The sequence below is a fragment of the Pezoporus flaviventris genome, unplaced genomic scaffold, assembly GCF_033815535.1.
Source record: "Pezoporus flaviventris isolate CSIRO_AGI_PZ_B2104156 unplaced genomic scaffold, CSIRO_AGI_Pfla_v1 ptg000021l, whole genome shotgun sequence".
Taxonomy (NCBI): domain Eukaryota; kingdom Metazoa; phylum Chordata; class Aves; order Psittaciformes; family Psittacidae; genus Pezoporus; species Pezoporus flaviventris.
The window spans coordinates 10,730,479-10,753,555 of record NW_026892569.1 but is presented as its reverse complement, the minus strand read 5'-3'; the positions used below and the strand labels follow the sequence as shown (position 1 = coordinate 10,753,555).

Genomic DNA, 23,077 nt, shown 5'->3' with positions numbered 1-23,077 from the left:
TTAGAGGGAAGATGCATTTCTGGAAGAGGAACAGAGAGCTGGAACTGGGTGAGGCAAAGGCTCCTGGGCTGTGCTGTGGCTGGACATCTGGTGCTGCCTCCTCTGGCACTGCAGCTGCTGAATGGCATGAGAAACGGCTTCAAAAACTCCTTGAAGGTGTTACTGTCCCACTGGCAGCCTCAGTGTCACTCTAATCCCATGGCTGGGGACAGACAAGGGTTTCCTTCCAAGGCAAGGTTTGCTGGGGTCTGCTCATTTCTCTGTCAAAGACACAATGTGTTTCCGTGGTGGTTTGGGTACTCCTGGCACACTACTTGCTCTCGCAGTGTGCAGGACTCTGCTGACCCAGTCTGACCTGCTCTCCTACCACCAGACCTTTATGGTTCTCTTGTTCCTTTAATCTCAGGAAAGGCAGCAAGTTGTTTAGTGGCCTGCAGCTCACAGGGAGATGTGGAAGAGGATGTGCAGCTCCTCCTGGACTGGACACTTACCAAGTGAGCTGGGTCCCTTCCCTACCCATGTTCCCATATTCCTAACAGCAGGTTTTGGTAGCGGCAGCTGCCACAGCTGCCCCAGGAGCTCAATGCTGCCGCACGCAGCAATGGGAATGCTCTGATGTAGCGATGGGAAAAGGAAGAACTTGCTCTTAGATGTTGCCTTAGATACCCATACAAGAGTGGGAATTGCCGACCCAAGGCAAGACAGGTCCAAGATGTGTGTAGACCTGCATATCTTGATCTCAGCTCAGGAAATACTGATGCGCAGACATAAAAATATCCCATTAGAGATGAGGCTGAAGCAGAGCTTTAGCCCTAGCAAGCTGAAAGGGTTGAGGAGCTGGGAACTCAGCTCTGGTCCAGATTTCAAAACATGTTGTTTTGATCAAAGACCATTTCAGTTTCGGATCCAAAATGTGCAGTCTGGGGGGTTTGTGGGTTTGTTATGGTGTTTTTACCTTGGACTTCCTCAAAGTAGCATAAGGTAAATTCAAGAAGCCACCTCACATGAGCACGGTGTCCACAGAGAGAGCATCAGAAGAAATATTTACTTGTGTTTCTGCTGATCAAAATGATCTTTCTATACCAAGGCCCTTAAGTCTCTGTATCCTGAGTCCCAGACTCAGGACTGCTGATGGTTCCCGAGCTGCGGAGGAGCAGAGCACCTGGTTTGTCCCTGCTCCAAGGCTTTCCCTGCTTCCATCAGTGGTGGCCTCCCTCTGTGAAGCCAGCTTGCACTCAGACGGCTGCTTGCCTCCCAGTGCTGTGTCTTGTTCCTACTGGGAGAGGGATTCGCAGGGACTTCACAGCCCTGAGCATAACAAACACAGTTTGGGTCTGTTTTCCCACGCTGGGCATGGCATCAGTTGCTAAGGAAGGTCATTTCAGCTCCATTTTGCTTTTCAAAAGTAAAACTATTTTATGAAGGGGTGGCAGTGTTCTGGCTTATTCACTTTCTGCTTCATGTTTGGAGCCTTCAAGTAGGATCACCACCTCCCAGTCTCCTTCAAAGCACGCGAGTCTGTTATTCCCATTTTACAGCAGAGGAAACAGATGCAAAGACCTGCCCAAACGCAGGCAGCAATTGCAATCTGGAGTGGAGTGGAAACGGCCCTGAAAGCTAGTTCCAGTCTCCAGGGAGACATCAGTGGGCAGGGCAAGCTGGGAAACTCAAGGGGATGTAGCGTGGGACCGAACATAAGAGGCGTGTTAGAGTTTAAACGCCTAAGGTGATCTGGCCAAGCACAAAACAAGGCTCAGCGGTTCATGTCAGCGCAGGGGAGGGCGGAAACGTGGGGAGCGGGTTCTTAGCTCAGTGGAGGACGAAAGCAGCATGCTGGCAGGCTGTGCAAGAAATGCATTGTGAACTGGCTCTTGCAGCTGCGAGGGAGACAATGAGGATGGTAAAGCACCATCTAAGTCCCCGCATCCAGCTTTGCACAAAGAGGGAGCTAAACTCAGCCCCCTGGAATCTGTTTACTCATGGTTTGAATTTAGCTCTCTTTTGTTTGAATGGCTCCAAGCAGAAAGCGACCAGAGGTTGCCCAATAGCCAAATTCACCTTCTCCCTGCTCGTTTTCAGCCCCCAAGCTCCACAGTGCTTCCATCAGGGTCTGTGGTCATAATTCGCAGGGCATTCTCAAGAAAGCCCCCATTTTCTGCTCCAGTGTGAAGAACGGTATTTTCTTCCTGCCTCTGGTTTTTCCTACACCAGCCCCTCTCCTCCAGGCTCTGCATGCCCCACTCAACCTCCCCACTTTCTTGCCTGTGTACAGAAACTTTTCAATGAGAATGCATCTTCTTATACACCAGAGGTAGGATATTCGTCCCTCATCCTCCAAGTTGTGCATTCACACTACTCTTTATTCTCCCAGTTAGCAGTCTTCAAGACTGGCATTTCAAGGCGTGGGAACAAGACCTATAGCTTGTCATATTGCACTCTTACCTGTCCATCAAACACCCTGTCTCCTTTTGATATATCAGCTTGGACTCATGCAAACCAACAAGGTTGCTTTCAGATAAATCTACCTATTTACTGAGCAAGCACTGTCTATCACCTTACACAGGGTTAGAAGTCCCACTTCTTAGTTTAGCAGAATTCCAGATCTTTTCCTGTGAAGTATTTGTTCCCAACCACAGAGAGGTCTGCATTGGTTGTGTTATTTATTTATGAATCAGCATTTATTAATGCTACTTGTGGTAGATCACATCCATTGAAAAATGAGAGCACAAACCACAGCTTGCAGCTAATGCTTGTGCGGGGGGGGCATTACAATTTCTGGTGGTCACAGACTTCAGCTTTCCATCTTCTTCCACTTCTATTCTCTCCTGCCCATGCTCGATGATTCTCCGGGTGGTGATCCTCTTGCCATTGATCACTTTAGTAGTGGTTAACACCGATCTGATAACATGTGTCCCAGCTCTGTCCTCAGCAAAGGTGGATTTGGGCTGCTTGCCGGGGCCGAATAAATTCTGTTGCATAAATGACTCCATACAATCAGAAAACAGGTTGGACCTTCCTCCTCTATCATTTTTCCTGTGCCAGTTTCCATCGTATCTCAGGCTATGAAAGGGGTCCCAGAAATCATGCGCAAGGGGATTCAGTCCTCCAAAGGCTTTGCTAAAGATATTGAGATCATGGAATTCACAAGGGGAATTAAAGAAGCCGTTATCACCCACTGTGGCACCTCTTGCTCTGTGGGATCTGCTCTCCTTAACAGACTTGTCATAGAGCGCTCGTTTCCGAGGGTCAGACAGAACCCTGTATGCCTCGGCAACAGCTTTGAATTTCTTTTCAGCTTTCTCCTTGTTGTTGAGATTCTTATCAGGATGCCATTTTAGTGCCAGTTTGCAGTAGGCTTTCTTAACATCATCCTGCGAGGCACTTCTTTTCAGTCCCAGGACTTCGTAATAATCCGCCATTTCGAAGGAAAGGAGGGGCTGTTTGGAAGATGCCTGGTACTTCTGACCCACGAAGGATGTAAAGCCCAGGGGTGACCAGCGTGCAGAGACTCCTGGAAGTCTACTACTTCTGTGCTCCTCGGGGGTGGGTAGATGCTCAGTTCATCCCTTGATGTCCTTTTGCACCAGGAGGCCCCGCAGCACAGCTTAACCGAGTCCTTCCTTTGTAAGGCTGCTGGTGGTGAATTGTGACCTTAGAGGGGGCTCAGCCAACTGTTGCTCTGTTGTACCTGTTCTAGGGTGGAGCTGGTTCCACCGGCCCGATGCTTTTAGACATAGATCACGCTTGTGATGTTGTAGTTGCATGATGTAGCTGTGATGTCATGGATGTGACTTGTGACTTGCTGCCTGTACCTGCCCAAATGTATGATTCTCAGATACCTGGTGTGGTTTCTTGAGCAGTGCAGGGACGTAATGAGGGCATATTACCCCTTTGGGGCACATCACGCTATGGCAGCAGCCTCTTTTCTACATGCTGGTTTGGGTATCTGCCCCAATGTGTATGCATGTACGACAGGGATGCCTCATGAACTCCACAGAGACAAGTTCAGCCTGAGGAGCTGAACTTTGATGATCCGGTCTAGGGTTATCCTGCATCTGTTTCTGTTCCCTGGATAGGCCATTCCTGTGGGAAATGCAATATCTTCACAGGGAATCATTGCATGAAGGAGGTCTCCAAGGAAGTGCCAGTGAGGAGGACTCATCTGTGTGTAACGTGGCATCGTAAACACCTACTAACAGCAGCATGTGTTGCAGATCACTGCCCGCTTTTCCATGATCCCACACTTTGGGAAGAAGTCAAAAGCCGGCCAGACCAAAGAGCATATGTGCAGCGTATGAGCTGGCTGCTGTCCTAACATACATCATATGTGTGGGGCCATGAAGCCAAGGGGTAGGCATGTCATCCTGAGGAAAACAGTGTGACAGAGGCAGGAAGAAAGGTGGTTGAGCCGACAGGTCTTGAGTAAGGCTTTGTTTTGCTGTTTTTCTCACTGGGCAGTGAGGTGTCAGTAGTATGGAGGTGTCTGTCCTATTCTGGTGATAAAAACTGCTGTAAGGCTGGAGCTGAAGCAAGTGCAAAGCAGCCAGGAGCTCAGGGACCCATGGGCTCACCTTGCTGGGGAAATCTTGGATTCTGCTTCCTTTTGCAGAGGAGCAGTTTTTTCCAGTGCTCCTGCACTGAGGGAGAGCCAAGGCTTCATGGCTTGCTCACTGTTTTGCTTGAATCTTCACCAAGGGAACGCATTTATTTGGGCTGGTGTCTTTATTGGATTGTCCATTGGATTTGAGGAGGGCGATGATGTGGTCCATTTGCAGATGCTTGGCAGAAATTTCCAGAGCAATTGCTGTTCCCTACTCTCTGTTACCCAGAAGGGAAAATGAGACATCAGAAAAGCCTGGTGGAGGGTCTCAGGCCAGTTCTCTACGGCAGGGAGTGGGGCTGTGTACGGAAGGAAGGAGGTGACTCTGCCTTGTGCTGCATCTTTGCAAAGTATCTCCTCCCATCCTTGCTTTGGATGATGAGCCCATCTAGGACCGGCTGCCGCACTGGATTGTCTCTCTTGGATTTAGTGCATCCTACCCGTCTGAAAAGTAAGGACTGTCATTCCTGAATGGAGTATGCTCACTGCCCACCTGTCTGCTGCCTGCAGCAGGGTTGGAGATGAGTAGCCATTCTAGAGAGGCCACTGCTGTGAGCCCAAAGGTTTGCAAGGGAAAAAGAAAGGGTCAGGGAGAGGCAGGGAGAAAGGGAGAGTGACATGTCCACATCTAGTAACTAGACCCAAACTAGCCTGGCAGCCCCATCCCTAGAAACCAAGGCTTTGAAATGAGAAATGTTTTTCGTATCTTAAATCTCAAGTACAAACAATAAAAACCAGCCCAGACTGTGTTCTTTGAAGAGAAAGTACAAGTGACCTGAACAGTGGTTATCAGCAGCGTCATTAAGATAAACCCTTAACATGATTTAAAGCATCCGAAACTGAAGGCAGCACTTTCAGATACTAACAGAATGGTCTGACATTGGGGATGAAAATCAATAGTAATCTGATGTCACTAAAAATACTCAAAAGTGTCCCATGGCTGATGGAGGTGAGATTAGTGTAAATATTTGTATTCTAATCAGTGGCACGCGAGGCCTGGAGGCGGCCTCTCTGTCTATTTAATTAATGGAGTGGCTTTTTAAAAGGATCCTAATCATATGTGATTGTATCTGCTTATCAACATTTTTGCTAATTAGATGATATGGAGGCAGTCACTCTGCTAATTCCCTCATCCAAACAGCATATCCTGCACAGATAAAGTACAGTCTCTTTTTAATAAGAAACAATCATGAGACAGACTAACCTTAATGGTGCTTATTATCCGAGCATCTTTGGGATTTTCTCTTCTACCCACCCCCTCCTTCCTTTTCCTTCATGTGCTGCTTCAGAATGCCAGATGGATGCGGATGCAGCAGTTCTTGTCACCCAGGTCCCCTGCTCCAGGCACCGCCACGTCCAGCCTGTTCTTCCTTCCCAGGCATGGGGTCTGCAAGAGCAGGGGTTGCCAGCCAGGTCAGGATGGGGAGGTAAAACACAAGGCACCAAGCAGCAAACATCCCAAGTTTTCGGTCACCCACCACAGGAGACCCCAAACTTGCAGCCCCAATCCCTGACCTTGCTCTTGGCACCCCAGTGCGTCCTGGTCCAGAAAGGAGGGAGCGTCTCTGAGTTGTGATAACTTTCTTCTATTATTGTTTGATTGGATATGAGGATAAATTTTGTCACTTGAAAGCATTGGAACAGGCTGCCCAGGGCAGTGTGGAATCACCATCCCTGGAGGTATTTAACAGACGTGTAGATGTGCTTTGGAACATGGTTTAGTGGTGGACTTGTCAACGTTAGGTTTACAGTTGGGCTTGATCATCTCAAAAGTCTTTTCCAGCCAAAATTATTGTTATTATTATTGTTGTGTTGTTTTCTTCTATTTTAAAAGGGCCTGAGGGCACAGGGGTCCTACACGAGTGGTTTCTCACCAGCTTCATTGATCCTGTGACAAGGCTGGGGTCCTTTTACCTAAACCAACATAAGTCCAAGACATTTGTTCCAAGTCCTTCTCCTATCCAAGCAAACATGAGTCGTGCTTCACTCCACCAGTCAAGCTGTCATCGGGTGTCTCCCCACAGGCAGACCCCTCAGAGGGGACCCTGCACTCGCCCTGGAGCTGTGTTCCTGGGGAGCTCAGTCTGGAATGGGCACTGGGGCTGACCACCTGCTGGGGTACAACAGGGAGAGCCTGACTTCAGAACAAGAGAATAGAGAGTAGATAGAAAACCTGCCTCCAAGACTGTCTCCTCACCTCTCAGAATATAAGGGCAATGTCTTAATAAGGAGAATATGTCCTAAACAGACAGAGCTGCCTCCCCCATAGCATCTGGACGGACCAGAGAGGTGCTTGGTGTTTAGTTCTGGGAAGTCAGGAGTTTGCCTGCTGTTTTTGCAGCTGTGAATGCTGAGTAGAAAATGCTTAAATGAGGTGGATTCCCACCTCCATGGGCAGGAGGAGAGGGTCAGTGTGACTTGTGCACTGATCCCATGTGTTGGGCTCAGCATGGAGGGTGGCTGTGGGATGGATGGGAGATGGAGTGGCTCTGGGGAGTGCTGGCTGGGAGGGACTCCCAGAGGCTGGGAGGCAGAGCTGAAGGAGGAACCAGAGGGCTGGCTCTGTATCCAGCGTTTCTGAGCTTTATGTTAGGGCTTGAGGCTAAATAAAGGTTCAGGCAAGAAAACAACTAGCTTGTGGGTGGTGGAGAGGGGCAGGAACCTCACGAAACCATTCTTTTTTGAGGTACGAAGTCAATAAGGGGGCCTGGTCCCACTCATTGGAGTCAAGGATGGACCTGACATGTGTTTCATGTTAGATCATGACCCACGCCCAGGGCAAGGCTTTGCTCTGGTCATGGAAAGCTCAAACAGTGATGTAACTTGCATCCACACGCTGACCCCAGCAGAATTCAGAGCACTTTGGTTTCATTGCCTGGGTCATCTCCATGTGTCATCTGCACTGTCCTTGTCCAGGCATGGCTATGCCGAGGTTGTACTCGGAAACAAGGCTGGTAAGTCCTTGTACTACTTTCTGCTATTCCTCCTCTTTGGCACGGCCCCTGACCCTCCTTCCCCTCCCCACAGTGACCGCTCTCCCAGAGCTGTTTCCCATCCCCAGCTCCATGGCTGAGGGCTCCAACTTGGAAAGAGGAGGGACTCGTGGGCCAAGGATTGCATTGCGAGCCGTTGAGTCCTGGGGCTGAATGAGGCCCTGCTTATCAGCAGCATGTGCTTATCTGGAGCGCGCCGCCGGGTACCTGCTCCAGCCCCATCGTGAGCGAACACGTTTTACCACCCAGCTGCAGGGCGCCAAGCGCGGTCAGATGGCTCAGCTGGGGCCGGGTAACGCGTGAAGCCGCAGCAACTTTATCACTTCACAACATCCATACATAGCCACAGCCTTGAGTCTTCGCAGGGGAAGAAAGGATGATGAGTTACTGCCCTGGGATTTTCTCTCTGTCTCCAGTCAGTGGGAAGCGGTATGTGGAGCATTCATTTAATAAACCAGAGGGGAAAAGCTGTAGATCAGCTTCTCATTATTTCAGTGCTGGCTCACGCCATCGCTTGGGTTTGTGCCTGACAGTTCAGTGTGTTATTTGAGGCCACTCAAGCATTCTGCAGAAATGATGCCACCCTATTCTGGAAGCATGGGGTTCATCCAAGCAGGGAGGGCCTCCCTGCAGTAGTAGGTTTATCAGTGCTAATTTCATCTCAATTTTAGGTCTCAGTTTGCAAAGGAGATGCCCACTTCAGAGACTGGTCCCTGTTGAGAGCCACTGCTCCAGCAGGAAACCTTCTGGAGATGGTTCTTCTAATGTGGACTTCTGAAGTAAAGCAATTCTAGGTGGGTAAAAATGCACCAGTGAGGCTGGTTTGTGGGGAAAAGGGGAGTCCTAAGTGGTACAAAACTTAGGTGAGGGTCCTGGTGGTGTGCACACAGACCTGAAGCCTCCTGCTGAAAAGCAGCATCCCCTTTCTCTAGAAGGCAGGCAGGATCACAGGGCACCACTGTGTTTGTCCCCCAGTATTTGCTAGTTGTGTATCAAAGAAGAGGGCCTTGGGCAGTCAAGGTGGCAAGTGGGGGACTGATCTATTACTGATGACTTTGCTGGGAGTGGGGAACTGGAGAAGAGACACCACACTGAAGCCATCAGGAAGCACGTTCTGGTCCTGCCTTTGGGCACCTTATACATGGGGCTGCTGAGAACAGTGAAATTTCAACACTGGCTCAGCAAAGGTTTAGTCCGAGTTTATTGTGGAGATTAAAAGGCTGAAGAATATAAATTGTGAATGTGATGACTTAAGAGCTCATAAATTCAGTGTGCAGCCTATTGCAGAGAGTTGTGTGCTGCAGCCACACTGCCCTGGCTCCCATTGCTCAAACCCACACTCCAAAGAGCCCTTCTGTCCTGCCCTTGCTCCCAAAGTGCTGTGTGCACATGTGTGTGCACAGGTACTTGGAAACACAGGTACAGACTGGTCAGGGATGCTGTCCCATGCACACTGTGGGTCTGCTGCTTATCTGGAGATGTGGACTCCCTGTCAGTGCTTCAGCCCAGAAACCAGTGGTAGTGATGGACTGGTATGTGCCCAGAGATGAAAGCAGCTTTGGCATTATGTGCTTCTCCTCTTTTCCTAGGAAGATGGGGAGCTGGAAACCAGCCTGCTCCTCGAATTGGTCCAGCCAGTGCCAAAGACATAGCTTTTGGTCTAGGAGCCCTAACTAAAGCCAATGTGGGGAGGCAGCACCCAGTGCCAACCTGCTGTCCTGCTGGGAGCAGAGCTGACACTGAGCAAGGAGAGCTGGGCACAAATCCTGGAGCCACACCAGAAGATGCTCTGGGAAGTCTTTGTCCCCAGTCAAGTGGACCAAGCCCTCAGCGCACAGTAAGTGTGATGGGGATGGGTTTGGTGGGTGGCTGCTGCAGTCCTGATAACTCCATGTGCTTGTGTTGGGTATTGCTGGCATTTACTCACTGTGCAGATCTTCTTTTACTGAATGAGCAACAGGACAGGAAGAGGCTGTGCTTTTAAAATCATTTTTAATGACAGTAAGAGCCACATTTCTGCTGTTCTGCTTTTCAATCTGGCTTGCAGTAGAGGTGGTCTTGACACTTGGGTCTGTAGGTGCCCAGTGGCCATGGTCCTGCCTGAGCAGCCTCAGGAGCACACTGCATATATTGCTGCATTTTCCTACCCTGACTGAGGTGTATCTGGCAGCATTTTGGTCTGGCGAGACCATCTTCCCTTGCTTCCCTCCCCCAGCCCCTCAAAAACTTAGCAAATCCACCCAGAATGTTTGCCATTCCTCAGCACCCCGTTTGTGTGACCCCCCATAACCACCCTTCCCCGGGACTCGGCTCTGAGCAAGAAGCAGAGATAACATTTAACAGGCAAGAGCAGATGAAAAGGAGATAAAGGTGGAAGGGGGTGGAAGAAAAGGGGGAAGGAGGGCGGGAGGAGGAATGCAGAGGTATGTGGCTGCATGTTGTGCTGTGTTGGTGCATAAGCAGGCGTGCTTATCAATATCCAGATGCGAGCGCGTGTGCGGGGTAATATCTCCTGAAACAAAAGGTGCTCCTGGACTCTGGGAGCGCTGCTGGAGCCTTCCCATCAGACAGTGCCTGTTATCAGCCTGCAGCAGGCATTCCCATCTCATCGGGGATCTGAGCCCCATCAACCACACCCGGGACTTCCAGAGCCTCTCCCCAGCCTCCAGCCTCCCTGAGGAGGGAGGGCAAGAGTGGACCGAAGGGGACGAGCATCCCCGGAGGTGATACCCAGCATGTCAGCCGCCTGGCTTCACACCTTTGTGGGGATGGGGGAGCTGGAGCTGCAGCCGTGTTTCGGCAGGGACAGCAAGCAGCAGGGTGATGCTGAGGAGCTGCCAGCCCTTGCCATGGGAGCAAGCCTGGCCAGAGCTGCCCCAAAGCTCCCGCTTTGTTCTGTGTGGGGCAAAGAGACATAGAATCCCAGACTGGTTTGGGTTGAAATGGGCCTTCAAAGCTCATCCAGTTCCAACCCCCTGCAATAAGCAGGGACACCTGGAGCCTCCAAGGAAGGCTCCAAGAGCAAAACAATACCCTTATAAAACCTTTCTCCTCTGCTCCCTAGCACCAAAATGCGATGACCACTGATCTTAGGTGGCTCATAGCTGCAAATAGCTCTTGTACTAATTAATGTGACAGTGCCACGGCTTCCTCCTTCTTCCCTAAAATCAATTAACGAAACACACGTTTCCCCTTCTCCTCCCTCCCCTCCGTGCGCTGCGGTGCAGCAAGGCAGCGGACAGAGGGGCAGCAGGACTGGGCACTGCGTTCCCAGGGCTCCCGAGGGGCCGGGATGGGAAGCACAGGGAAAGGGGATGAACAAGGTGCAGGGAGAGACGCTGCTGCCTCCCCACAACAGGAGCCGCGCGGCTCCCGGGGGATGCGCGGCGGTGGGAAAGCTTGATTGCCACCCGCAGCCACGCTGCGTCGCGCTCCTCCCTCCCTCCATCCCGGCTCCCTGAAGACCCCGGGAATTGTCCTTCCCTGCCGGCCCGTCGGGCTCTCGGAGCATTCGTTATTTGCATGGCAAATGACGGGAGAGGCGGGTGGGAATGTGGGCGCCGTTCGCTTGCCAAGCGAGGGCAGAGGTGTGCGTTACAGAGGAGGCGGAGAGGAATCTGGGGAGGTGAATTCTGCGTTTTGCGGGAGGGATGGTAGGGACCGGAGTGTGGAATCATGGAATTTCTAAGGCTCCTGACCTTGGAGATTTAAAACCACAGACAGGGAGTGAAGGTGGGAGCCGGAGTGAGCTGGGGGTGTATTGGCATCACACCGCTTCCCAAAAAACCCAGCAAGAACAGGACCCCCCCCCCCTTCTGTGCTTGTTCTTCTGGCTCCACTTCCAGGTGGAAATGAGAGCCAGGTCTGGGGTGCATGGGTTGAGTGATGGCAGCAGGGCTCTGAGGGCATGCAGCAACCACAAAACACCCTTCCTGGGGAGTGGGAGACCGCAGGACATGGTGCTGAGACACCGGGTACAACCTCCTGAGCATTATTTCTGTAAATGCCTCCATTTGGTCCTTATCATCTCCTCCGATCTCTATTGCAATGCCCTTCTATTAATAAATAACTCCATTCTCCCTTACCCCATCTCCACCGCTCACGTTGAGGTAACTGGGAATTTGGGCTTGGTTTTTATAGACATTAGAAATAGATTTTATCTTTATTAAGGGCCCTCTCCCCACCTCCCAACCTTTGCTCCATTGCACCGAGCCCAGCAGCAGCTGGAGCAGGGGAGGCAGGTCCTTGGGCTGAGCTCAGCACTGGGAGAAGAACCTCTCCCTGGCTTTGGCCAGGCCAGGAGGGGTTCAAAAGGGCCAGGTTCCTCCCTGTGCATTAGTGCTCTGTGAGTACATAGATTCATAGAATAGTTAGGCTTGGAAAGGACCTTAAGATCACCCAGTTCCAACTCCCCTGCCATGGGCAGGGACACCTCCCACTAAACCATCTCACCCAAGGCTCTGTCCAACCTGGCCTTGAACACTGCCAGGGATGGAGCATTCACAATTTCCCTGGGCAACCCATTCCATCTCCATAGCACAGAGGGAAGCACTTCAGACAAGGAGGGAGAAACTTTGAATGAGAAATATTTAAGTCAGTGAGCATCTGAACTATCCAATTCTCAAGCACTGGTTTATTTTCCTTGGTGGGGGCAGATGTGTGACTGGGGAAATACCTCTAAAGAACCCCCGCTGGGTGCAGCCCTGCTGCTCAGCACCACGCGGGTTTGGGGAAGATTTTCCTTTTTTAAACTGTGGCTTGCAAACATTCCCTGGAAAACAGTTGAGTTTGGAAGTGCCTCGGTTGGTCGTGATTGGGCCGGGGACTCACTGGGAGGCATTTCTCTGCCTGGCTTGGACAGCAGCGCAGATTCTGGCAGGGAAATCAGCGCATGTAAATTAGACTTGTGGTTTCCATGAATCCTATCATATATGGATTGGAAGCTGATTTTTCCAAGAGCGATCATGCCAGGAAAGCTTGTGCTCTCGCATAGCCCCAGGCAGCGAGCACAAGTGACACAAACATGGTGAGGCTGCGTTCGTTTACAACTGCGGCTGTTCAGAAACTATTCCTACAATTTGCCTTCCCTGCTGTTCCTCCCTCTCCCTCCCTTCCTCCTCCCTTCCCACTCTGGCGGGGTAGGGGCGGGGGGGGCGGCTGGGATCCAGCCCCGGTGCTGGGCCAGCGGGATGGGTGCAGGTACGGCTCCGGCTGGGTGGGGGCTGGATTCCTGCCCCGCAGCCCTGCGTTCCTCTGCCCTTATCTCCCTGCGCAAGGCAGAGCTATAAACGTTATTGGCCATGAAGTTATTCATCCCCTTCAAAGTTACGCATACGCAAAGCAGGCTCTGGGGCTGGAGTGGAGCCTTCCGCCAAGTGTGAGTGGTTAAAGGTGGTGTGTTAAGTAAAAACCTCCAAGAAATTAGTGCATTAACATATGGCAGGGGTTGAAACTGGATGAGCTTTAAGGTCCCTTCCAACCCAAACCAGTCTGGGGTTCTGTGAAATTGCAGCATTAATGGCACTGAATGTGTATAGACATAATTATAGGTTAGTAAATAACCAGTAAGTATTAGTAAATAACAAGTAAGTAACCATAGCGTTTCTTGCAAGGTAAATAAACTCTTGCTCCAGGGTTGGCTAAATCAAGGCACAGAGTAATGGCCCAAAGGCTGGCAGTGAAGAGAATAAGTGAGAAGTGATATAGAGGAGCTTTAGCTGGGACACAAGTCCTGCCTTCAACACAGGCACAAGTCAGCCCCCCTCTGCCCCTCACTGTCCCCATTCCAGGGCTGTGGCACCAGGTACTACTCCGCAGTGCTCTGTATCCCGGCTGGATGCGGTGATGCTCCTACCAGAGCGGGATGCAGCAGTGGGGCTGTCAGCAGAGCCCAGGCATTGAAAGCTCAGAAGACCCCACTGCCTTCTTCTGGCAGTTCATAGAATTCATCCTGGTTCATACCTGCTGCTGTTTTAAACTCATTCCTTCCCAAGGAGTGACTCAGTTCACGAAAGAGAAGCAGTTAGATTATTTTTTGGCTACACAAAGAACTGGGAGATCTTTTAAATCTCTCTGACCTCTGAAGCTCAAATGTGCCGTAAATGGGGGAAGGGCTTATCTGTTTTATTAGGCTCATGCACAGGCTACGCTTGCCTGTATCAGCCATTCCCCATTTTTCCCCTGTGCTGCCTGTTGATGTCTCAGACCAAGACCTTTGCAATGTTTCAGGTGGTTTCCATGCTCAGCTGGATGATCTGGATGATCCAGGCAGCGGTTTCTGCCCCATCCCCTTCCCTCTCCTGCCTGTCAGGGCAAAGGGATGCTGGATGGGGCTTTTTGGGGAAGCGAACGCAAGACCCCAGTCTGATTCTGTCCCACACTTCAGCTTGCAGGGCCCAACATCAAACATGTCCCTGCAGCCCGAGCCCCCATGGGCCTGACAGAGGAGCAAAAAGAGAGGGCTGGAGGCAGCAGATCCTAATCTTTATTAAATAAGAACAAAGCTTATGCCGGCTAATGAGAAAAACAAACCGATGAAAGATCCGGCGGGCTCCTCAGAAGGACACAAAGAAATTCTCTCTGAGCAAGAGCAGGCTAAAAATATTCCCGAATATTTATTTTGCTGGCAGTGGCTTCACAGGCTTCAGATTCGATGCCGCCTCTTTGGGGATTGGCATGGCCATCGCAGCGCTTTCAGTGCAGGATGCTCCAAGCTCTGCACGACACCCAGAGCAGAAACAGCCCTGCAGCCAAGATGTGAGAGCACACACTGCCTCAGCGCTGACAGACCCTGTTTCTCTAAGGACAACAGGGTATTCTACCATCAGCTTAGGTCCATCATCCTGTTTGGAGCCAAAGATGCTGCAAGCACTTCATCCCAGTTTCATTCCCTTTCTCAACATGGGTCCCTGTGCATGGGGTGCTGAGGATGCTATCACTAGGGCTTGCACAGATGCGTCGTGACAACAGACACATCAGGGGTAACTGGCAGGAAACTGGGAGCACTGGTGGTGTTATCCAGCTTGAGCCCACAGTGTTGCCTCAGAACAACTCTGTGACCTGCTGAGTCTCACCAGCTCCAGGTCTCTTCCCTTCAGAAAGCCACAACCTGCACAGCATCACTGGCAATGATGTGGGCATTGTTTGCAATCAAACCCAAACCCACGTGAAGTTGCCCACATTGCACGTGGAGATAATGGCTCCAAAGTGCAGACTGAGCCTGGGGAAACGCATCAGGGCACAGAGTGTTTCAGGAGGTCGTGGTCAGCACAGGGGCTCACAGAGCCTGGCTGTTCCCTCCTGCCCTCACTGCTTCCCCCAGGCCCCACGATGTCCATCCAGCCCATTATCTCCAGGGATGGTTGGTGGAGGTGATGGCAACTGCAGCACTGGGCCAGACCTCCCAGCTTCACAAATGCTCCCTCCTTTCCCATACAGCCCCAAACCTCACCCTTGATGCCGCTGAACTTGCCTGAAAGCATCACTTCGAAGGCAAAAGCACACAGCAATGAGTCCTGCTATTCCTCCTCCACCTCTGCCTGTGCTGCCCATGAAACCCCAGCCTCTGCTCTTTAATGTACTGTGGCTGAACTTGCTGCCTGCAGGTCAAAGGGAACATAATTTACTCAGGCTTTGATACATTTGATACAGTTTGGGGTGAAAAGGGAAAGAGGGGGAGGAAAGGAGACGGAGGGGATAAGCAGTGGGAAGGAAGGAAGGAAGGAGGTTGCCTGTTTGTATGGGAGCTGGATTCATGTGAAGATGACAGAGCTATTTTCTAGCCAAGAAGTACTTAGGGATAACCAAGAGGGGTTTGGCTGGAGCAGGGGCTCCGTGTGCTCAGATCAGTGTGGCGGGCAGGAGGCAGCCTGAGCGTTTGTCTGCAGGCCCCTGGTTATCTCTTTCTGTGATGAGGAGATGGGCAAGGGGAGGGGGACAGGGTGCCTTGTGTTCTGCATTGCCCAGTCCTTCATTGCCCAGGCAGGACCATGGCACGGTCACAGCTCCCTCCCTGGCTGCCAGCTCTCATCATGTTTGCATCTCCTTAACACCCTGGTTGTCTTAGAGCCTTCAAACAGTTGGTTCCTGCAGCTTCCCTGCCCGTTTCCCTGCTGGAAGGAGGCTGCAGGGCACGGAGCAGGTAAATGAACCCCCTCGGTACCAGGGGTGGCTTTTCTGGAGGGAGACACCAGAGGTGCCTGCTGCCCAGCTCACAAACACCAAGGACAGGCTGAAGTCAGGGAGCTCAGCCCTTGACCTCACACTGCTTCTGGCTGTGCTTTTCCACAGCGAGCTGATTCGGGTCGTGGTACCAGCCCTGTCCCTGCTGGTGTTGTGTAAAGCCCACTGTAAAAAACACCCCCTCTGTTCCCTTCTCATTCCTCCAGCAGCCACCATCAGCTTTGGGGAAGTCAGGGGACAACACGTGCCTCCCGATGCAGGTTTCTCTGCAGGTAGCTAAGCTCTCTGTTGGCTGTAGCTTCACTAAACTAAAGCAGGAGCCAGCAGCTTCTGCAGAGAGCCCCTCCTGATGGCAACGCTTTTGGGTCACGTCACCCCCTGCGTTGGGGTTGGAGCCTGATGCTTTCAAGCACAGGTTGCATCTGCCTTTTCTTTTTGAGGGGGGGAAAGAGAGGAAAAGGGCAACGTCCCCTGTGAGAACCTGAATGTTTCACTCTGGGCTAGCTGTGTTTACACAGGGAGGAAGCGAAGCGATGCGGCTGCTGTGGTTTCAGTTCTCACTCCACCTCACTACTGGGAAACTGGACCCGTGGTTTGGTTTGTGGCTGGGGGTGGGGGGAGAAGAGGAAAGGTCCTGGGATCTGAACTCCACTGGGGGGGCTCTGCCAGCCCCACAGAGGCACCGGCAGCACTGCTGGGGCTGAGGAGGAGGAGGCAGCCCCCAGCTCCCGTGGCTCCCGGTGCATTAATATTCACTGTGGAACAGGGGTGTAAATTCCCTGCTATCTCCTCAGGGTTTGCCGTTGATGCCGTTCATTTCACATAGATGTCACTACCGCCTTATGAGCACCGCTCCGAGCCAGCCGCTCAAATGGACCCAGTGCATTATAGTAATGGAGTAACTGTATAAAAACAATGAAATCCAATCTCTTTAAACTGATTTGATGTCTGCCTGAACCACAACATTTCCTGCTAATGGCTTCCTTCATTTTGTAACCGTGATCTCCACCTGATCAGATTACAGCTGTTTTTAATTACAAAGCTAATAGAGTTTGTAGGCAGTGTCAGGCGCATGCCTGGGGTGGGCAGGGGCTGCAGGGGAGCCGGTGGGGGCTTTGCTCATGCACCAGCCCATCAGGCCACTGTCAGACACTGGGAGTGGGGAGCAGTGAGGAGGATGATGATGGTTTTCAGCATGGAGCCTGTGTACAGGTTTTTGGGCTGGTCTGTGCGACAGCAGAGCCCTGTGTTGTGCTCCTGCTCCATGCTCAGGGTGCCTTGTCATCAGGCTGGGTGGCTGACGGTGCACAGGAGGTTTGTGGTGTGTTTGGTGCTCTGGAGAGGCAGGTGCCAGGGCCACAGGAAGGCATGAGAAGGGCAGAAATGGCTTTTCTTGATGATGCAATGTGAAAGGACCAAGGGAAATAAAAAAAAGGAGAAAGAGCAGACTAGGGATGCACAGCGCTATTCGACTTCTGCAGCTGATGGAAAGGGCATTGTGGATAACTGACAGTGGAAAAAGCCCTGGAGATTGATGTCTTTCTTATGGCATAGTGCTGTCAGCTGCGGGGCATGCGTCCTCTCTCTCTGCCCAGGCTGCCAACCCCGGGGACCATCTCCATGGCTCAGCCCTGTCCCAGGTGGTGTTGCTTTGTCCAGCTCTTCGTTTGCGCATTGATTGCTCCATCTCTCTGGATTAGGGCGTGGATCAGCACAGGTGCAGGCAGAGAAGTGGTTTGGAGGAGCTGTTCCCACTCAGTAGTGTAGCCCTGGGCTGGCTCTGTTGGTGGAGAAAAACCTGTGCATGATACAGATGGGTCGGGGCAGCTTGTGCTGATGTTTAAGATTCAACTGAGGTTGAGCTTGGTTGAAGCTGGTTGAAAAATCTCAGCAGAGAAACAGCAGCATCTCCCTCTCGTACTGCCCTGTCCTGCCATGGGAACAGGGCATGGATTGGTGGAGCTACTCCTGTCTACAAAAGCAACACTAAGCAAGTGGATGTCTCGGTGGTGAGCAGCCTGCTCAGCCCACCCTCCATGGGGTGTCCTGGGTGGTGTGACCCACGAGAGGGGCCTGCTCGGTGGGGATGCTCATCCCTTGCTGTTGTAAAGCCAGAACTGCACATGTCGGGTTACACGCCAGCCTTGTAAATGATTTAGGGTCCACATCAAGAGTGCATCAATTATGTACCCTGGGACTTAATTATTTAGCTTGACAGGAGTCACTCCCCTTAATTTCATTGTCTTCTTGGTCTCCCCTTTCACTCAGAGCAGTGGATGCTCTGCTGGGAACAGTGTGTTGTGTGTTTCTGCTCTTTCCCATTACTGCCCAAACTCATCTCTTTCCCCTTTCCCTTAGTGGATGAGGAAAACAAGCTGCAGACATGACTCCAGGGCAGGGTGAGGGTCTGGGCCCATGCACCATCACCACTGTTTTCTGCCCTTGGCATGTGTTGGGGACCAGACTCTGCCACTCTGGTCCTAAATGAGCAAATACAGGAAGATCTCCAGATGTTGTGGGTGAGCTGGGCACTGGGATGAGGTTTTGTGATTTCCAGACTCCTTTCTGCTGCCTACTCACCCACCAGCAGCCAGAGAGTCCCCAGCCCTTCCACCGCGCTGGGGGTGCTTCCTGTCCATCACACTGAGAGCCATCAGCACACACCATCATCCAAGTCATCTCTTCGCCACTCTCCTCCCCCTCTCTTTTGTTCTCCTTTCACCTCTTCCTTTATCTGAACTTTTAAACCCCACACGTCTGGAGCAGGGTTTACACTAACTCCAGCCTTTGGGAATTGTTAACGCCGAGCTGGTTTCACAGCCACGTTAACGTGCACGGCAGAAACCCCGAGCATCCCAAGTAAGCCTCGGGAGGGCGGGCAGCGAGGCCGTGCCCGTGCTCAAGGGGCACAGCGAGGCCCCGCGCTGGGCAGGATTTCCTCTCCCTCCATCCCCGCGCCGTGTCTTGGTCTGTCTTTAAACGTGTTTGTTTTAATGAACCCTGAGAAACTTTCCTTTTCCTCACATAAATAAATGAACTGAAGACAGGAGTCCCAGATTTAACACAAGGCACGGTAACGAAGCAATGTGTGCGGATCAGTTGTCACCAGCAACCCTGCAATAACAACATAATACACACAACCCCATGCGAGGCTGAAACAACCGCTATGGGCAGGCAAGGAAGGAAATATATTCTCCAGCGTCAAGCTTCACAAGACTTTGTTCTGCAGTAAACTCAGGGGTCACGAGGGGGATGTAAGGTCCAAAACACCTTGAGCAGCAGAACTTTAGTGTCACGCAGCAGGCAGGGTCGTCGGACATGCGGCAAACCCTGCTTCGTTAGTGTGGGGTTTAATAGTCTGGAATAGGAAAAGAAAGCGAGGGTTTGTGATAGAACAGGAAGTTCCCTCGAATCCTGGAGCCTTTGAAGAATTGGCAAAGGAATGAGAAGTCTATGTTTGAAAAGGCTCCGGGCTGTGGGGCCAGAGGGGCAGGGAACACGGGGAGGGAGGCACCGAGCACCAACCTTCTCCTGTCCCACACTCTGCTCCTTATTCCCCTTTTCTTCAATTATTTGATGCTTTTCCGTTGCTTGTTTGCTCTCACACACACTCACTCACACACATAGACACATGTGCTCTCTGAGGTTAGCAGTTCTCCCAGCTCCAGTCTCCATCAGGCCCTGCAGAGCAGCCAGGGGAAGCAGCTCCGTGATCCAGGCTCTGCTCGCGCCTGACACACAAACCCATTTCTTTGAGGAAGTGCTGCTGCAGTTTGAACAGGTCTGGTTTGCTGCCTTGTTTCCCTTTTTACTTCTTTGTGCCTCTTCTATTTCTCAGGCGCAGCACTTCTGTGTGGCTGCAGGAGTAGATGGGCAATGCCTCCCCTTCCCAGGGTGCAGGGAGTCACCAAAGTCCTGTATCATTTCAAACACATTTTCTCTATGCTGGAGAAGTGCAGTTTGGTGGCTTGGCTGTTAGGAGAGAGAACCAAGTTGCTGCAAAACCAGTGATTGTGATGATGATGAGGATGAAAGTCAGGACTGAGTTTAAAGGCCCACAAAGGAGACTGGGCACTAGACCTAGGAGAGGCTTTCAGGCACTTGAAGGCATCGGGATGCCCAGTGCAGGGAATGGGTTTCACTTCTTTGCCAGCCCAAGGTGGGGAGGACCCACCAAGGGAAACAGGTTCTGTCCTTCCCCAGGTAAAAACTGCTGGTGATGAGCTGCCTTTTCCCCTTGCAGGGTGCCCTTCCTGGAGCCCAGAAAGGGTGAGACACAGGGAGCAAGGTGGGCAGAGGGAGCACCCAGCCATGGACACAGAGGGGAAGGGAGCCTGGAGAAAGAGCCAAGAGACTGTCATGACATTGCGCTTTCCTCTGTGCTAATTGCACGCCTGGGACCAAATTTAGACTGGTGTAACTCTGCTGAAGTCACCAGGGATTAATTTGGCCTCTGGTGGCTCCATTGTTTTAGCTAAATGAGTCAGAAGAAGCAGACTATTCTTATCTGCGCACAGTGGGGCGGTGACAGTAATGGCTCTGTGAGGCAGACCCCAAAAGCAGCACGCCTGGACCCGGGATCAGGGCTACCAGGACCCAAATGGGGCTGCAGGAGGAAATGTTTTGACACCTGGGTTATAGATGGAGGCAGCTCGGCACTCGCCCTGCTGCGGTGCAGGGGAAGGGACTGCCGGGCTCCCCGGGTGCTCGGTGGGGCAGCTTGGAGTTCCGCAATTCTTTGGCCACCGGAGAGGGAAGCTGTGGCTCTGGAAGGGGCACGTGGTGGCGAAGGGGACTTCACACCACTTCCCAGCCCAGTGAGAAAGGGAGCTCAGGCTGGAGATGTCCAAAAAACACCGGCTGCATCCCTGCACTGCTCGTGCCTCTGCCAGAGGCTGGGTGTGGGGAAGGAGGGATGGGATGGAGCTGCAGAGGATGTCTTGGGCAAAGGCTTTGGTGGCTGGCCCAAGGCAGCTGGGTTGTGTTGTGGATTCCCCCAAACTTCTGGGAAATTCAGGATGAGTTGGGAAGCCGTGATTTTCCCAGCCCAGGTTAGCTGCGAGCTGTTTCCAAGCACAGAGGGGTTTGCTGGATGGGCTGTGGGAGCCATGTGCCTTGGTCAGCTGCATCCAGCCTGGTGGCAGGAGGTTTTGGAGGGGAAATAGAGCAAACAATGGAGACCAAACTGTTGTCCCCTCCCCATGCCTGCTGCTGCAGCCAAGCTCCCCTGTTCATGCTGTATCCACTGCATAGACAAGCGTAAGACTTGGGTCTCTAAGGCTGTCAGCCTGGCACCTCTCACCATGGATAAACACCCTGTAAAGAGAGTAGAGGCCGATCCTCTGAGGATGGAGATCACAACAGGTGGGAAGGGAGGGGAGAGCAGACCTTGAGCCTCGCTGCTCCCAGCATTCCTGCACCTCCGCCTTCCCAGCGTCCGGGCCTGGATAATAAGCAGAGCCACAGCAGCTATTCAGGAGGCTCTGACCCTGGCTAGGTAACTACATAATGAGCCTGTTTGAATTGCTCCGGTCCCTGCCAAAGGGGTGGGATCGGGGGATGCTTTTGTTTGCAATAATGAACCTGTAATTATGCTGCATTTCTTGGTTTTAGCCGCATTTTTTGTGTGTGTGTTGTTCTCTTTGTATTGACAGATTTATGGCCAGGACACTCGGCTGCACCACCAGCCCTATGTGCTGTGTGCAGACTGACTGTCGTCTGGGAAGGTGCGGGGAGAGGGGGACGAGGGGGGTCTTTGCCCTGCCTCAGCCCCTTAAACGCATTAAGATGAATACAAAGGCAGAGGTGCTGCCTCCCAAAAATCACCACTTTCAGCAAGGCAAAAAAATGTGTTTTGAACTCCAGGTGAATTAAAAGAAGTGGGGAGTGATTAAACTGCAGGAATAAATAAATAGCACACAGCAGATTTCAGCTCCGAGGCGCTCCATAAAATCACACTTTGAAATGCAGGGATTAAGCAGGGTAGGTGACAAGGTAACTTTGTTAACAGACTAATCTCTCGCCTTAACAGAGACAGGGGATTTACATGTGGCTGCACAAAACTGCTTTATGGTCTCTTTTTCCAGCTGGAGAATGGTAGGAAGGGGACAGGATGAGATGGGCCAGGGCTGGGTGCTTTACAGCCAGTTGTAAGATGGGTTTAAACTGCCTTTTCTCTCTTTTTTTTTTTTTAGGTTTGTGGGTTTTTAAAGCAAGTCTGCATGGAAATGTGTCACCCATCATCAGATGTTTCCAAACAGCTCAGGTAGGGGAGGATGAAGATGTCACAGGATGATGAGTAATTGGGAAAGGCATTTGCGGTGCCATTTCTCCCCGATTAGTTTAATTTTCTTTCTTACAACAAGCCAACCGGCAGCATGGGCTGGTCAAAATGTCACATCAGGACTTCTTTGCCCTGAGTCTTCTCCTGAATTCAGCGCTTCCTCCCCCAGGGGTGTCTGAAACCTAAACCCAGGTTACTCCTTTCAAATGACTCCTCTATTTCAGCAGCAAGCAGCAGGCTGACCGGCATCTCTGGTTTTAAACAGAGCTGGTGAAAGTATTTATCACGCTTTATTTGTTGCAGCTGGGTTTCTGGGTATTTGTGCCTGCTGCAGGCAGAGGGACTGATCCTGGAAGGAAGCTCAGTGCCAAGCCCTCATCCCATTTACAGATCCAAGTGATGTACCGTTCCTGGATGAGATTTCAGCTTTTCCAGGTGGGTGAAGGTGATCTTGTCTATGAGGACAGGGGAACAGAGGTCCCGGTGAGGGAGGCTCTGCCACTGGGTCAGTGGAAGGTTGCTTTTCCCTTTGCCTTGATGGCTGAGTAGGAGGAAGAATGGGTGGTTTCATGCACGAGGGTTGTCAATCTCAGCAGAGTATGACTGATTCATAGAATCCCGGGCTGGGTATGGTTGGAAGGACCCTAAAGCTCATTCAGCATTACATTGAGGCCCCTCAGCAGCAATAACCAGTGCTCCACACAGCCTGAGGAGGACAATAGAACTTGTCCCCTTGCTGCTGCCCAAGGGCTGGAGCTTGCATAAGGCCACACGAATTGCCTTGTGCTGGGTCCCAGCAGGGCTCACAGGAGGTGCACTGGTGACCATGAGCACGCCGAGCACCTTCCCAGGCATGGATGGAGGAGAAAGGATGAATTACCCATTGTGAAAATCAGACATAGCCCCAACTCTGAAGTTTATCCCCATTTGGGCTCTAAACCATATCCCAACTGAGCCGCAGACGCTTATTCTGTGCAGGAATCTGACCAATTGTTTCCCTTCTCTCTTGTCCTTATACCT

The 23,077-nt window shown here is 51.7% G+C and overlaps 1 protein-coding gene across 1 annotated transcript; it reads right to left on the bottom strand.

Annotated features, from left to right (window-relative positions):
• Positions 1 to 2,641: 2,641 nt before the first annotated feature.
• Positions 2,642 to 3,612, bottom strand: DNAJB8 (DnaJ heat shock protein family (Hsp40) member B8). Its single transcript, XM_061456219.1, has one exon. It carries the CDS (start codon positions 3,417 to 3,419, stop codon positions 2,688 to 2,690), a length of 732 nt encoding a protein of 243 aa, XP_061312203.1. The 5' UTR covers positions 3,420 to 3,612; the 3' UTR covers positions 2,642 to 2,687.
• Between the last annotated feature and the right edge of the window lie 19,465 nt (positions 3,613 to 23,077).

Excerpts from the sequence above, each read along its gene's own strand:
- DNAJB8 (XM_061456219.1), bottom strand. The coding sequence starts at position 3,419 with ATGGCGGATTATTACGAAGTCCTGGGACTGAAAAGAAGTGCCTCGCAG.